The sequence below is a fragment of the Aedes aegypti genome, chromosome 3 (genome assembly GCF_002204515.2).
Source record: "Aedes aegypti strain LVP_AGWG chromosome 3, AaegL5.0 Primary Assembly, whole genome shotgun sequence".
NCBI lineage: Eukaryota > Metazoa > Arthropoda > Insecta > Diptera > Culicidae > Aedes > Aedes aegypti.
The window spans coordinates 337,703,398-337,717,015 of record NC_035109.1 but is presented as its reverse complement, the minus strand read 5'-3'; the positions used below and the strand labels follow the sequence as shown (position 1 = coordinate 337,717,015).

Genomic DNA, 13,618 nt, shown 5'->3' with positions numbered 1-13,618 from the left:
TAATTTGAAGCTGAGAAAAAAAATATAGTAGAATTTCAGAGGACAAATTTTATACCGTCAAAACAGATTTCGTACAGTTTATAAAGTTTTGCTGAAATATGCATATTCCCAGAGAGTAAGGGGGTGTCCATTTCGCCCCGTGTGTTCATTATGTCCCTAACCCTCCTGCCTACATATTTGCTTTGTCACATCAGACCTTAGCCTGTCACATAAGTGACTCTTCTTCCTCTTTTCTAGCGATACGTCCCTACTGGGACAGAGCCTGTTTCTCAGCTTAGTGTTCTTATGAGCACTTCCACAGTTATGAACTGAGAGCTTACTATGCCAATGACCATTTTTGCATGTGTATATCGTGTGGCAGGTACGAAGATACTCTATGCCCTGGGAAGTCGAGAAAATTTCCAACCCGAAAAGATCCTCGACCGGTGGGATTCGAACCCACGACCCTCATCTTGGTCTTGCTGAATAGCTGCGCGTTTACCGCTACGGCAATCTGCGCCCCCACATAAGTGACTCACGCAAAGCAATAATTAAAAAAAGAAAAAAAAAATGGATATTCAAATGGATGGCTTTCTGGGGAATGGTGCATTCTGGGGAATGGAATTCTGGGGAATGTTACATTCTGGGGAACGATTTTCTGGGGAATGGTTCATTCTGGGGATCGGAATTCTGGGGAATGGTTTTCGGGGGAACGGTTTTCTGGGGAATGTTATAGAATCAATTTGCTCCCTTACACCAGGAGTTGCCGTCGTGTTCCAGTAGTGGATCAACGGATGGAAGCAGTTTTTAAAATGGATGTATAAAAATGAAGAAAAGTCCTAGAGATGATCTTTATGTTTCATTCGAAAGATATTAATTGCTGTTCCAAGGGAAAAATGTCAAATCTATGTAAAAATTTATCATTTTGTTTAAAATTCCTTGTATCATTCCCTAACGTCTACTACTGGAGCACTAGCGCAACTATTGGAACACATGTACCAATAGTGGCTCAAGCGATTTCTTGTTAAAACATTAGTTTTATCACTCTTTTTATATTTTTGCCATATAGTAGAGGTTGAAATCTGCCTGTTGACGCCAAAAGATCTCTGTTAAGGCTCTTCGTTATTTTGTTATGATATTTTATAGCTTAGGTAGTCCACTAATGGCACCGGCACCCTATCTGCAATTTTATTCCCCCTACATTTTAGTTTTCTTATGAAAAACATGGAAAATGTAGTATTATTTTCTCTAATTTGTTAAAAATCCATCAGTACGTGTATGACTGTTGCAATCCCTGTAGTACCCTATAACATTCAGAAATTCATTCATACATTCAGCAAAAGTGGCCGGAACTAGGAACCCTAACGCCGACACTGTGAAGAAATGACCCACGCGTGGAATGTATGCGGTGCAGCTCCCGTTGCCAATCACACGAATTTGCGAACGCCGGAGATCACCGGGTATGATAGCTGCATCAATGCTCGATGGTTGTGAAAAATTTTCGTAATTCGTTGAGATTACGCTTGATTTGTTTTTGCGGTGCTGGGCGAGAAAATTCGGACTGATTGGAGCTTGTTTGGAATTGATCTTGGAATCAACACGGACATGTAATATGGGGGGCCTACCTTTGTCTTGTGGTAATGATCACAGCTATGAAGCAAAGCCTTGCTAAGGGTGTCTGACAATCCATGATTTTATCGTTATGGAAATGACCTTGACTACCCTAGGCATAAAATATCGTCATATCAAATCACACGATATATAATTGGAAAAATGGAAATTTTGGCAAAGAAGTTCTCCTTAACAACTATTGAAGTGCTCATAGAACAGCGGTTCTTAACCTTTTCGGTGCTGCGACTCCCTTTGAAGCTTTATAAACATCTCGCGGACCCTTAAAGGTGAATTTTCTTTAAATCAAGTGCAATCAACCAAATGCAAGAATCCTGCTATGATCCTTTTGAGGAGTTTACTAATAATTGAGCCTGGAATGTGGATTTCTGACTACAAGCATCTTTTCGAAAGTATGACAAAATCCAACAAAAAATAATGCAGGGCAAGTAGGATAAACTCCTTGGGAACCTTCATCTTTCACTATAACGGAATGTGGATTTTCCTCTATCCGAAGGTCTGAAACTCTGCAGTAAATCGCATTTATATCCGGTTTTAGAATAGAGTAAAGAAAAACTTGGAAAAACAACGATTCACTATAGGCTGGTGAAATTTTCTCGGCCGATATTTTGCAATTAAAAAATTTCTTCAAAAAATGCATTTTAGCCCAAATATGAGCTAAGAAGCTTTCAACATATCCTGCCGACGTGAAACAAAAGTGCAAAGGATAACAACGGTATTGTGGAAGAGTAAAGATGTGTGTAGGTTATCAACGTATCGTTGGTAAAGCGCTCGTCTAGCATACAAGAGTCCTGGGTTCAAATCCCAGCCGAGCACGTGGATTTTTTCATAATTTCACCCATAATTTGTCCATCTTTACCACGCGTAATGAATTAATTAATTTTTTCCTGAATTATGAGATTTTGTCACACCTCTTAGTTCATACTTAAATTTCGGGTGTATTTTGTGCAGGGAAATGACAGATAGCAACAACCCCAGTGTTGAAAACTAGCCCCTGTGACGGTTTTGTCGACTAAGTGAACGTCAAACATGATTAAAAGTGTGAAAGTTTTTGAAAAATTTGAACCCATTTTTTAAATCAAAGAGCCCCTGTGACGGTTTTGTCGACTAAGTGAACGTCAAACATGATCAAAAGTGTGAAAGTTTTTGAAAAATTTGAACCCATTTTTTAAATTAAAGTTTAAATTTGATATAGCTGTTATTTGCGCGGAAAATTTGCCAAAATAGTAACAAGAACACGCCCTACCGTGTGATTTAATAAAAATAATTTTTTTTATCAAAAATTTTAGGACCCAATTGAAGATTTCATCAGAAATCGTCAGCTCTAGATGCTCTGCATTGCATATTTTGAGAGACTTGCTGATGTGCTTCTATGCTCTGCTATATTCTTCTGTAGGGAAAATTTGTCAAAAGTTTCGCCAGGAAATCTTCGATAGCTTTGTCAGATATCCGCGAGGAATCTTTGCAGAAATCTACCGAAGATCACTGTAACAAAAATCAATCGAAAATTCTACTTCAAAACTTAATGAAAAAATCACAAAAAGCTGTTTAAAATTTGTTTTGTTCACTACTTCCAATAACCAACAAATTTCTGATGAATTTTTGAAGGATCTTGCCAGAAAGCTGGCAAAATCTGCCAAGAATTAAACTATTTTTAAGATTACACTGAATTGAACTGGAACGGATCAGCGATAAGTAATCATCACTGGCTTGCTATGTAAGCCGACAGAAAGACATTGAAGGTAATTTCCCAGTATTATCACAATGGAAAGAAACAAAAAAGGTAACGGCTTGAAAATATTTGAAAGATGAAAAATTTGCAACTGGGTACTAAGACAGCGTCCATTTATTACGTAATGCTAAAATTGGAAATTTATGACCATCGTCCGTAACGCTTTTTGTAAGAAAAATTTAATTTTTTTGTGTGAGTCATAACGCTTGAGGCTACTCCCACTCCCCCTAGAGAGTTACGTAATGTGTGGACGGCGCCTAATATATTAGGAACAGATTCCTCATATCAAGCCTCAGAGCTCGTCACGGCCCCCTAGGGTCCGCGGACCACCGGTTGAGAAACCCTGTCATAAAACAATCTGAGATGCAGGTTCGGTCTCAGTAGGGATGTAATGTCAATAAGAATAAATTCCCAAGCGAACTCCTCTTGCAGGGATTTCCCAACGAATTCCTCCATGATTTCACCAAAGAAACCTTTCAGGTTTTCATCAGGGATTTTTCCAGGTATACTTCTGGAAGAAATTCCGAAAAATTGAAGTTATCGAGATTCATTCTGAAATCCCTCCAGAGATTCTCTCTAACAAGAATTCTAGAGAATTCTTTTACAGTTTTCTAAGAAATTCTTTAGACACTTTTACAAGGATTTCCGAACGAAATAATTCCAAGATCTAGAGCAAACAAAAACATACAAAACAGTCCGGAAACAAGTTCAAAAACTTTATCAGAAATTCGTATTAAGATTTTTAAGTACAGATATATTAAAGGATTCGTTCTGACATTTCTCTAAGGACACATCCAATCATTTCTCTTGGCAGGGATACCCTAAAAGTGCCGAAGATTTTCCTAGTATTCGCTCTTGAATTCTTATAAAAACTACTGTAGCGATACTTTCAGAAATGTAAGTCAAATATTGTTGGGTATTTTCTCAGAAATTTCTCCAGGAATTATTGCCGGAGTGCTCTTTAGAATTAAATAGGATATTTTCAAGTGTTGTTGAGAGAAAGTTTATTCCTTTCGCATCTTTTCGAATTCTTGTAGGAAATTTATCCAAGAGATCTTTAACGATTCCACCACAGGTTTTCCAAGAGTTTCAGACGTTCTCCTGAGGAATCCTTAAATAGGTCTTCAACAAATTATTGAAGGGATTCCATGAACTTTTATGTCAACTTTTTCCAGTTTTTTTTATTAAATTTTCTTCAAAAAAATATTAAGTAGAAGTAAGTTTTCAGCTATTTAGCCTAAAAGTTTGTGATTTCTTCAAAATTCATATCAATATTTTATTCAGGCAGAAATTCTATACTAGAGAGACATATGCTACAATCAATCGAAAAACCCTAAATGTAATTGATGCTTATGTTGAAAATTCCTCTGAAAATTTTCGTAGGTTCGTCTTTTTTGGCACTGTTTTCGATGCGTTCAAATCTTCAATGTTACCAAGTCAAGAAATTGAATTAAATTGTATGTTGGACTCTACTGTGTCTTCCATTTTATGTCGAAAGTCTTCATTTTGTGGATAATGCTTTCGAGGTCGTTGCAATAATGTCAATGGACATCACTTGAATTCGCCTAGGGCTGATCAGGCCATTGAACTCTTGAGAGTGACAATCAATTAAGCTAAATAAACTAGCGATCATCATCACTCTCCATCGAAATTTCCCCAACATCATCCCGTTCCAGTTCGCTAATTTACCCGCAGTTAACACAAGATTACTTATTCACCGCCTGTTTTCTCTCCGTTTCTTTTCCAGATAAATAACCTTCCTCCCGCAATCATCGCACGAGGGCAAACCGCGACCGATCACCAACAACTTTTACGACTCGTCATCGCCTTCGGACCCCAGTCAATTGATCGGACCCCTCACTGAATTAAGCGGAGACATTCCGAGGGCAGCGGAAGGCGCGAAAAAGACGAACGAGGTGCAGAGAGATTAATCTCCAGCTCGTCGAGGTGAAGGCATTAAATTAATTAACGGAGACCTCCTTGATCGCGCGCCCTTCTCTGGGGCGTGTCCCGCCACTGCCCTGATGAGGTCGATCGACACCTAGAGAACCAGACACCGAGTGGACCCCAATCAAAACAGCGCAAACGGCAAGAGGCATCGACATGAAGCGGCGACCCCCTAAACAACAACATCTACAACAAAAGCCCGACAAGTCACGATCGGTCGTCGTTCGAGAGTTGCTCGCCGAGCTACGCGATCGTGCCATGAGCAGCTGAATGCGGAGCGTGCGCGCCAAACGACCACGAAGAGAATCGGAGAGCTTTTCTCTTCATCATCTGTGATTAAGGCAACAAAACAACACATTCCAACACCTCGCGGTTTGCCTTTTGCTAAGGCAGAAGACTAGTGAAGAGCGAGAGAAGCGGGAGAACAGTTAGATTTAAGGATAAGCAGTAAGACTAAGCAAGCAAGCAGTTTACAAACGATCGCGACAAAAATGTCTCAAGGAAACTATGTCAGCAAATATGCCGGCGAATTTTGCAAGCTGGTCGTCGAGGGGGATCTTGCCAAGATCAAGTCCAAATTCAAGGACTTCGTCCTAGACTATCAAACACCGGAAGATCTCAATACTCCTCTGCATCTCTCGATCATTGCCCAACAGAACCGTAACGAGATCATTCAGTTTCTGATCGAATCCGGTGCAGATTGTGATCTACGGAACTCCATGAACCTCACCGCATCAGAGTTAGCAATCAATCTCAACTTTCTGGACGTGACCAAATTTATGTTGGCTATCGAGTTCCGCAATCTGTCCGATTACCGGTGCTTCTATCGATTGATTCGACGCGGATCAGTACCACTGCTGCAGTTATACTTGGAGTTGAAAAGCTTCGATGTCCACCAACAAATCCACTATGTGTCCAGCGTGTGGCATGAATTATACGTCAAAAACGTGCAGATATCGAAAAACATGGAAAACTTTCTCGAATATCAATTGCTCAACTACAGCTATGCATATCATCATCCACCGAATCAGAAACCGGACCGGCTAAAGTTCGACAAAGAGCACGAAAACCGCATCGATCTAATCGTGGAGTACACCAAGTACCTCACCGATCACTACACCACCGACAATCTCAACGACTTCGACGACAAGTTCCTGCTAGCAATCAAAATAATCTACGACAATCTGTTCTTCATCAAAGACAAGCACGAATTCGCTCATCTGCCGATGCTGGAGATCGAACGATGTCTAGCGATCTTCCTAGCCATCTTCAAAAAGACTCCAGACTACGAGATCTACAAACTGATCATCAACAAGAAGCAACTGTTGGTATTTCTATCGGCAATCTGCGACGAATTGGACAAGATCAAAAAGGACCTCCTTGACAAAGAAAACCGCAGCCAACAAAAATGGACCAACGATCTGCTACTGCATCTGATCAACTGCATTCGTGATGCAGCACCGGCAAAGTCCACCAAAGCGATCAACGCGCTTTGGAAGAAAAAATGCCCGCTAAAAAAGAAGCTTATCTACTACGTTAAAGCACGGCTCAAAAGTAACACCGAGCTTAACGCAATCCAAGCTAGGCTAATCAATAATCTATCCAAAAACGAGCTTGAGGTAATCCGAGCGGAAATGAAGTCCAAGGAGTTTCTCAACCTAACGCGAACCGTTTCGCGCAAAAACTACATTGTGTTCAGACGGCTTCGGAAGACATCCGACCATCTGGCGCAACTGTACGCAATCAAAAAGATTCTTCGTTATTTGGACGGAATCTCGCGAGTACAACTCCCGCAGTATCAAGTGTCCGGAATCCTTGCAATCAAACGAACCCTTCAAATCTTGTCGCAAGTCACCAACAGTACAAAATACAGTCCTCGTATTCAGCGTAAGTTGGAATACGTAGTCAACAAAGTCCTGCCGCTCAATCTAGACGTCGACTTGAAGGACTTCTACACCCCCAATGTCACCCTCTACAAGATGTGCTCGGATAAGCTGGAAAACCGGTTGATGCCGTTTGCCGAAGTGCAATGCAGTTTGAAATCCGTTCGACGGTACTTCTCCCACATTTTCGACCTTAAGATTTTGGAAGCGTACAAATGCTATCTGGGAAACGTCTACCAGTTGAAAGACCGAGTTCAGGTCAAATCCTACAACCAGTATGTTGGGGAAGCGAATCGGCTGTACTTTGAAAATCACACATTGGATGATCTTTTCTTCGAGCTGGAAGATTGTATACGAGTCGTTGAAGAACTGCAGGACACGTTCAACCAGCAGCACGACGACAAAATCAGTGATCTGCTGAGGTGCGTCCATAAACCACTGGTCTACCGGTATGAGTCACTGCTCAAAGAAGGCAAAGAGCTTCTCACCACCATCAGTTCAAATTTCAACACCAGCTTATTACTGGGATCCGCCAACCAGGATATGGCGAAAGTCAAACGAATTGTTCGGTCTTTCCTTGGAGAAAAATTTCCCAAATATGACATCAGTACCGACAGTCACCTGGTGGGCGTTCACTTTGTACTCCAGGAGATGTTACACCTCTTTACCAACTACGTCTACCAGTACCAGATGGACGAACGAGTTGCGAAGAACTTCATCACCATGCTCTGCACTCTCAACGTTGAACGATACTTTGCGATCGATCATTTCCTGCCAGCCAGAGGGAAGGAATACGAGAGTCTTATCCACCAAAACTACACCAACGAAATGTTGAAAAAGTTTAATCTCCAGAACCTCAGTTCGATCGAGTTTGCCGTACTACACGAACAGCTGGCCATCAACTATTACGATAACTGCTTTAATTTGGACAAAAAGTACGCCGTGTTGACCATGTTCATGAAGACCACTAACCGGCAGATCAACGATGCCATCGTCAAACGCAACAAGCGGATGGACCGGGAAGAATTTCAGTCCTATCTGGAGAATAAGCTCAAACAAATTGGTCAGTTCCTGCCGTGTAGTGACTTCAACGAAGTCACGCAGTTCATCAACGAAGCTGCCCCGCACGTGGAGTTCGCCCTAGAGTTCTGTCTCCTGGAGATTTGCGAGATCCTCACAGATCTTAACGTATTCCAAGACAATTCCTACGTACTAAAGCTGCAATCGTCCATAATTAGCGGGCGGAATTTACGTGAATACCTACTGCAGGATCCGCTAGTTTACGACATGCTCACGTTAACACACAGCACCAAGGTGAAAGTTTTCCTGAACGGGTTGATCTTCAAGAGTAACGATTTCAAACTGTACCAGCCACCGAACAACTTGAAAGTCAACGTCAGTGATCTGGCAACGATCAACGAGAATCTCATCAACAGCTACAAGATGAAGTGGAGCTGGGTCGAACAGCAAGAGCGATTGTTCAAATCGGTGGAAAATATCGACCTGAAACTGTTGCAGGCACTGACACCGGACTACGCGGATATCCGGGGGATGAGACTCGGTTCACTGCAGGACGGAGCACCGATAGCAGAGTACGAGATCGTAGACTACACCATCAAGAACAATCTGAAAGCGATGATTGATTTCCTGGCAGAGGACGTGCAGGCTATTTCGTTCGAAAAGCAACAGTTCTTCCAGTACTTGTTGGTGAGGAGCTTCGGATCGATGTTCGTGGATGCCCATGTGAACTTGACCGGGCAGTACGAACGGCAAGCCACGATTCTGTATATGGCGCTGTATTTCCGAGCGTACGAAGTATTTCTGGAGAATGTGAAGAAGTTTGAGTTGAGCATCAATCTGTCCAAGATTGCAAAGTATATAGATGTTGAGTTCATCGACAAAATCGCAAAGCAGATGAAGGACATTGGATGGAACTGTATGGACGAAAATGGAGTAACGGTGCTGGACCAGTGCGTTCAGAAAGGAGACGTCCAGGCGATCAAGAAGTTGATCAAGTTGAATGTGGATGTGAATCAGTGCAATGTGGACAGCATGACAGCGTTGCATCGTGCGTGCAGTCTGGGAATGAGCGACGTGGTGCGGTTATTGATCAAGCAGAACGTCCAGATTGGGGCTGTGAATGAGGCCGACTGTCTGCCGGTGAGTTATGCCGTGCAGTACGGAGAGAATGATCTTATTCCGATGTTGATTGGAGACGATGTTGACCTCGGGTCTGAGCGATTCGGATTGGTGCGACGAGCAGTGAAGTATGGAAATCTGGATGCGTTGAAATTCTTGCTGGATATCCGGCAAATTGGAATAAATGGCCGACTGGATCAAGAAGGAAACACATTGATCCATTTGTGCGCAGTATACAATCGGGTGGAAATTTTGAAGTACTTGATCGCCAGTCATTCGAAGTACGTCCAAGAGAACCTCAACAGACAGAACTGTTATTTGAAAACCGCGTTGCATGTGGGCGTTAGTTGCAAACGGTACGAAGTGGTGGAATTACTGCTGCAACAGAAGGCTTCCGTGACGGTGACGGATCAGAGTGGTTTGAACGCGGTAGAGTGGATCTTGGAGGAGAACAGTATGAAGATGCTGAAGTTGTTCGTAAAGTACAATTTTGCACAGCAAAGGAGCTGCATCAAACAGCTGCCGTTGACCATCGCAGTTGAGAAGCGCAACATAAGGATGTTAAAGTACTTGAACAAAATCGGATACAGTTTGAGCGCGGAGCCGTTATGTTTAATAAAGGCGGTGTACGCACAGTCGGTAGATCTGGTGAAGTTCTTGGTGGAAAGTAATAAGCCGTGTTTGAACTACAGAGATCCGTACGATAGCACGGCATTGCACGTTGCAATTGCGATCGGATGCAATGAGATCGCAGCATATCTGATGGAAAGTGGAGCGGAGATCAACGCAGTGACCAAGTTCGGCGATACTCCGCTGCATGTGGCCGCTAAGCATAGCAATATCATAGCCGCGCGGATGCTAATCTTGAAGTATGCAACGATCGACGAGCGAAATTCTTCCGGAATGACTCCATTAGTCCAAGCGATGTATTCGCGTAATTTGGACATTATGAAGCTGTTGATAGGTGCCGGAGCGAACATTGAACTGTTGAAGATCCACCTGGCCGAAATCGAAAAGATGTCGAAGATTCCAACGATCCACATGTTTTCCGACAACTACGGATTGCTGGAGTTTATGATCCTACAGCTGCAGTATGATCCGAACGTACGAGACGGCCGTAATCAACAGAATCTGCTGCATAAAGCATGCTACAGCAACAACCTTCAGATCGTCCAATTCCTGATCGACTGGTGTCGGGTTCAAACAGAGCAGCAGGACACCAACGGCCGAACTCCTTTGGCTATTGCCAACGAATGCAAGAACTTCGATGTGGCCGAGTTCCTACGAGGCAAGAAGCGGAAAAAGTCCCAGATAACTCCACAGCGGTACTTCGATCCGACGGGGATGATGTGAGACCCAATGCCACCAGTATTTCCTTTCCCCGTGAGCTATTATCCATTTCCTTAGCTTGCTAGTTCCATGAGGGGTTGATGACTTCCGTGCCGAAATGAGGCAAAAGATCTAGACCTCAACACAATAGATTGCAATGGATAGTATCTCCTGCTGTCGAGTTGACCACTGGTTGATCAGCACCGTGTGCTGCTCCAGAATTTGACTACCGAACAGCTTACTCAGTAAAATTGAGTACGGAAGTCATCAACGTACGGATGATGAACTAGACAACCTCCAACAAGACGTGCGATTTCATTTGAGGATGTCCATCTGCAGCTAGATTCACTCGGCTTTGATTGAAAGTTCCTCCTTTTCAGTAAGGTTGCTACAAAGCGTACGAAGAGTTCATCGAAACTGAATTCGGGCGAAGATGCTTTTCATCCGAGATTCGATATTTTTCATACACTGTTTTATCTTTATAGCGGAATTCTCATGAACACTTTGAGGCAATCTTACCAACTCTTAGCATTACTGAAAACCGAGACGAGCCCAGCTGCAGTTCTGTGGCTTCCGGAATTGGAAATAGGTCGTCGGCCTGCTCCTTCCAGTATTCAGGCAAACCTCCGTTCGTTCTAGTCAGTATGGGATATGTGTGTGAGAGTGCCATTCGTTTCCCAAGCGGTGATCCTGCCCGTCCGGGCGTCACCATCTGCGAACAAAAAACCAACAAGTACCAGCGAACGTTTGCCCTTATGTATCCCAAGTTCAAAATTTCCCACGGAAGCTGTGCAGGGAACATGTTTATCTCACAATCTCGTAAATTATAATCTCAAAATTTTAAAATCCGTAGTTTTAACGAATAATTTCTAAATTTGTCGAAAGGAAACTGGCATGGTCAGAAAAACTGGCAACCCTTAGAGCAGTGTTGTCATAAATGCAGACTTCAGAAGGCTGGAGCAAAAAATATTGCCGATATCAATGTAATATGAATATATCTCACACAAAAATAGCTTACTTTAGAATGGATTGTCCAAAACAGACAGAAAATACAATAGTTTAATTCGTGATTTACTATGTAAAAGTGTAAGAATTTGCACATTGAAGATAAACAAGTGATCAGTGGTAGAGAGATCAGATTTTAGGAACGCTATACTTTAGAGTGGAATTGCTTTCCTTTCGCGTAATCTTTGGCGACTGTAGTGATAAGCTTTTTTTCGTAGCATAAGACTTGATAATAGACAAGATAGCAGTACAGATACACACATATGAGAAGAAAAGAAAATACTTTTTTATCGTACCTTTAAGTAACGAAACCTCGCATATATTTTCGTTCCGGTGACCGGTGGCGTTTTTCGGCTTCGATTCAAACGAATCGAAATTTCGACCGAGTTGAACTCACAACAAACATAAACAAAAGAAAACCTCGCATCGCAACCCTGACGAAGTAAACGATTTCCGAGACGTGAGCCGAAACGTTGGCCGTGATCTCCGAGAACGAAAACAAAAAACACTATGAAGTATATATTATTTATTAGGTAGACACTTGTTATGCATGCACCGAATTTAATATAATATATTAAATTGCTATGCATCATAATGTAGAAATTGACATGCAAAAACAAAAAACAAGAAAACAGCGTTGCATTCACAGACATCTGTCAATCGAACAGTAACAGCATCAAAATCACACAAAACATAAAAATGATAGGGGCATACAATCAACCAACATAAGAAATAGCTCGCGTGAATAATTTGAATAGATTGTAAGCAGACTGACAGGTAGATCGTGAACGATTGACAGGAGAGACAACTATTTCGATCCGTCAAAATTTAATCTTAAATTAAATAAAATCATGGCCAACTTAGAACGAAAATTATATCTAAAACTATGTCTATACATGAAAATTAAGGAAAAATCACAGTCATGCAGGTGTCTCTGTTTAATGTCTAACGTTTAAAACAGAATATATATTGAAAACTAAAAATTGATAGAAATGAAAGCAAAACAAAAGTTCCGCCAGATGGCACTGCGGAGTTCGTGATGTTCTTTAAAGCCACTGCGTGAGGCGACACTCCTCGGCTCGTCGAATGAAGTAGAACGACACTGCCTTATTGAAGACGAACGAGGCGATCTCCAGCGCAAAATGTGCGATTGTTTCAATGAAAAAGATTCAATTCGTGGGCGTAAACATTCACGCTCCAGTTGTGACATCTTGGGGGCAAGCCAAAAAAATCAGAAAACGCACAACTACATTCCAAAAGTCGAACAAAAGCTTCGGTTTTCTAAACACTGAACAAAACATTCCCTGTCTATATTTTTGTAAGGCAAATAAAAACAACATAAAAGGTATACGTTTTCCAGTTGCAAATTTCACCGTGAAACAAACAATGAAATGGATTCATTTTAATGCAATAAAAACTCAAAACCAGTGCGCGGTCGTTGCATCGCAACGTGTACCGGCTTTTTATACTCTTCTTATCTTACTCTTTTGTTGATGAATAAAATTGATCGAAATTTGGAGAAAAAAAAAACCTGTCCCAATCCGTGGCATTAATCCGAAATTCCTCCCTACATACGTAATGTGCAATTCGACAAAACTAATGTATTTCAATTTCAGATCTACGCGATCGACAGCCTCATTCCTTTATAATGAATCGATTAATATGCGCTAACGATTACCGCGATCGAGAGAGTCGATCGGCATTAAGGTCCAATCGGCCGCAAACACCGATCGCACAAATCTTCTTCATGAGTCAATTTTACCAGTCGGCTTGGATAACCACCATCCGCAGAACTACAAGCATTGAATATCAAATTGGGCGGACTTCACCGAATGGCAATTATCATTCTGCTGGTGGTAATTAGATTGGAAGTATGTCCTCGTTTGACAGTTCATTGTTCATGTAAACCTCGGCGTCCAAATCGCGAGTAGACAGGGTTGAGTGAACTTTTCCGGATCGAAGAAAAATGTTGTCT

At 41.9% G+C, this 13,618-nt stretch overlaps 1 protein-coding gene across 3 annotated transcripts in view; it reads left to right on the top strand.

Annotated features, from left to right (window-relative positions):
• The window catches only part of LOC5575534, an 89,497-nt gene extending 76,452 nt beyond the window's left edge, over nt 1-13,045 (top strand). For all 3 annotated transcript variants that reach the window (XM_021854988.1, XM_021854989.1, XM_001661981.2), the window contains one exon: nt 5,088-13,045. In XM_021854988.1, coding sequence (XP_021710680.1) covers nt 5,779-10,662 — 4,884 coding nt within the window. In that variant the 5' untranslated portion in view covers nt 5,088-5,778 and the 3' untranslated portion in view covers nt 10,663-13,045. The remainder of the gene's footprint in view (nt 1-5,087) is intronic.
• The last annotated feature ends 573 nt before the right edge of the window (nt 13,046-13,618 follow it).